At 47.8% G+C, this 761-nt stretch overlaps 1 protein-coding gene across 1 annotated transcript; it reads left to right on the forward strand.

Moving 5' to 3' along the window:
* Positions 1–24: 24 nt before the first annotated feature.
* On the forward strand, positions 25–336 carry EMH_0064620 (uncharacterized protein; the record flags this gene model as incomplete). Its single annotated transcript, XM_013498286.1, has 1 exon — positions 25–336. One exon carries the CDS (start codon positions 25–27, stop codon positions 334–336), a length of 312 nt encoding a protein of 103 aa, XP_013353740.1.
* Positions 337–761: the final 425 nt, after the last annotated feature.

Here is a 761-nt window from a genome sequence, read left to right on the forward strand (position 1 = left end):
TTCAAAGAAACAACTGTAGAGGAAATGGCTCGCGAGCTCTCTGCGATGGGCCCCGAACCAGAGGAGGAAAAAGAGGCAGACGAACAACAGTCAGAGAAGTCCCCACAGAGCCTTGCTTCACTGCGGCTGCAAGACGAAGAAGATTGCCCTGCTTTTGCTCGCTCTTTCGGAGAAGACATTCTCTCGCTCCCGTCTGCTGAGGCTCTTGTTGTTGCTGCTGCTGCGAGCGGCTGCTGCCAGCAAGCAGCAGCAGAATCGCACTATTTCAGACCTCTCGAGCTGCCTATGATGAAACAAGATGGTTCCTTTTTTGAGTTTTCTGATTTTGAACATTAAATGAAATACATGCAGCTGCTTACGCACTCGCCAGCGAACAAACCTGGCGATGAAACGCCGATTTATTTCGGTGGTTATACCCAAGTTTGAAACGGCTTCTTCATTTTCAAGCGGGGCAACAGCTCACGCAAAGCCGGTGAAATTTGCATAACTATTTTTCGTTGCGAATTTCTGCAATTGTTTACAAGCGCTTGCAGGGGCACTTCAGTCTATCGGCTTTCTGCGTTATCAGTTTAGCGCCGATATCTCAGACTTTCAGTTAACTCTATAGTGAAAGATTAAGCAAGCACCTCTCAACTGCATTCGGCTAAAACAGGGAACACGCTCATATCCCCCCAATTTGTTGTTAAGACCGTCTTCTACTAAAGGCTTATACCACCATAGCAGAGTGCACGGAAACAACGCCGAAACTGCGAAGTGTAGTC

The sequence above is a fragment of the Eimeria mitis genome, genomic scaffold, assembly GCF_000499745.2.
Source record: "Eimeria mitis Houghton genomic scaffold, Emh_scaff3308, whole genome shotgun sequence".
Taxonomy (NCBI): Eukaryota; Apicomplexa; class Conoidasida; order Eucoccidiorida; family Eimeriidae; genus Eimeria; species Eimeria mitis.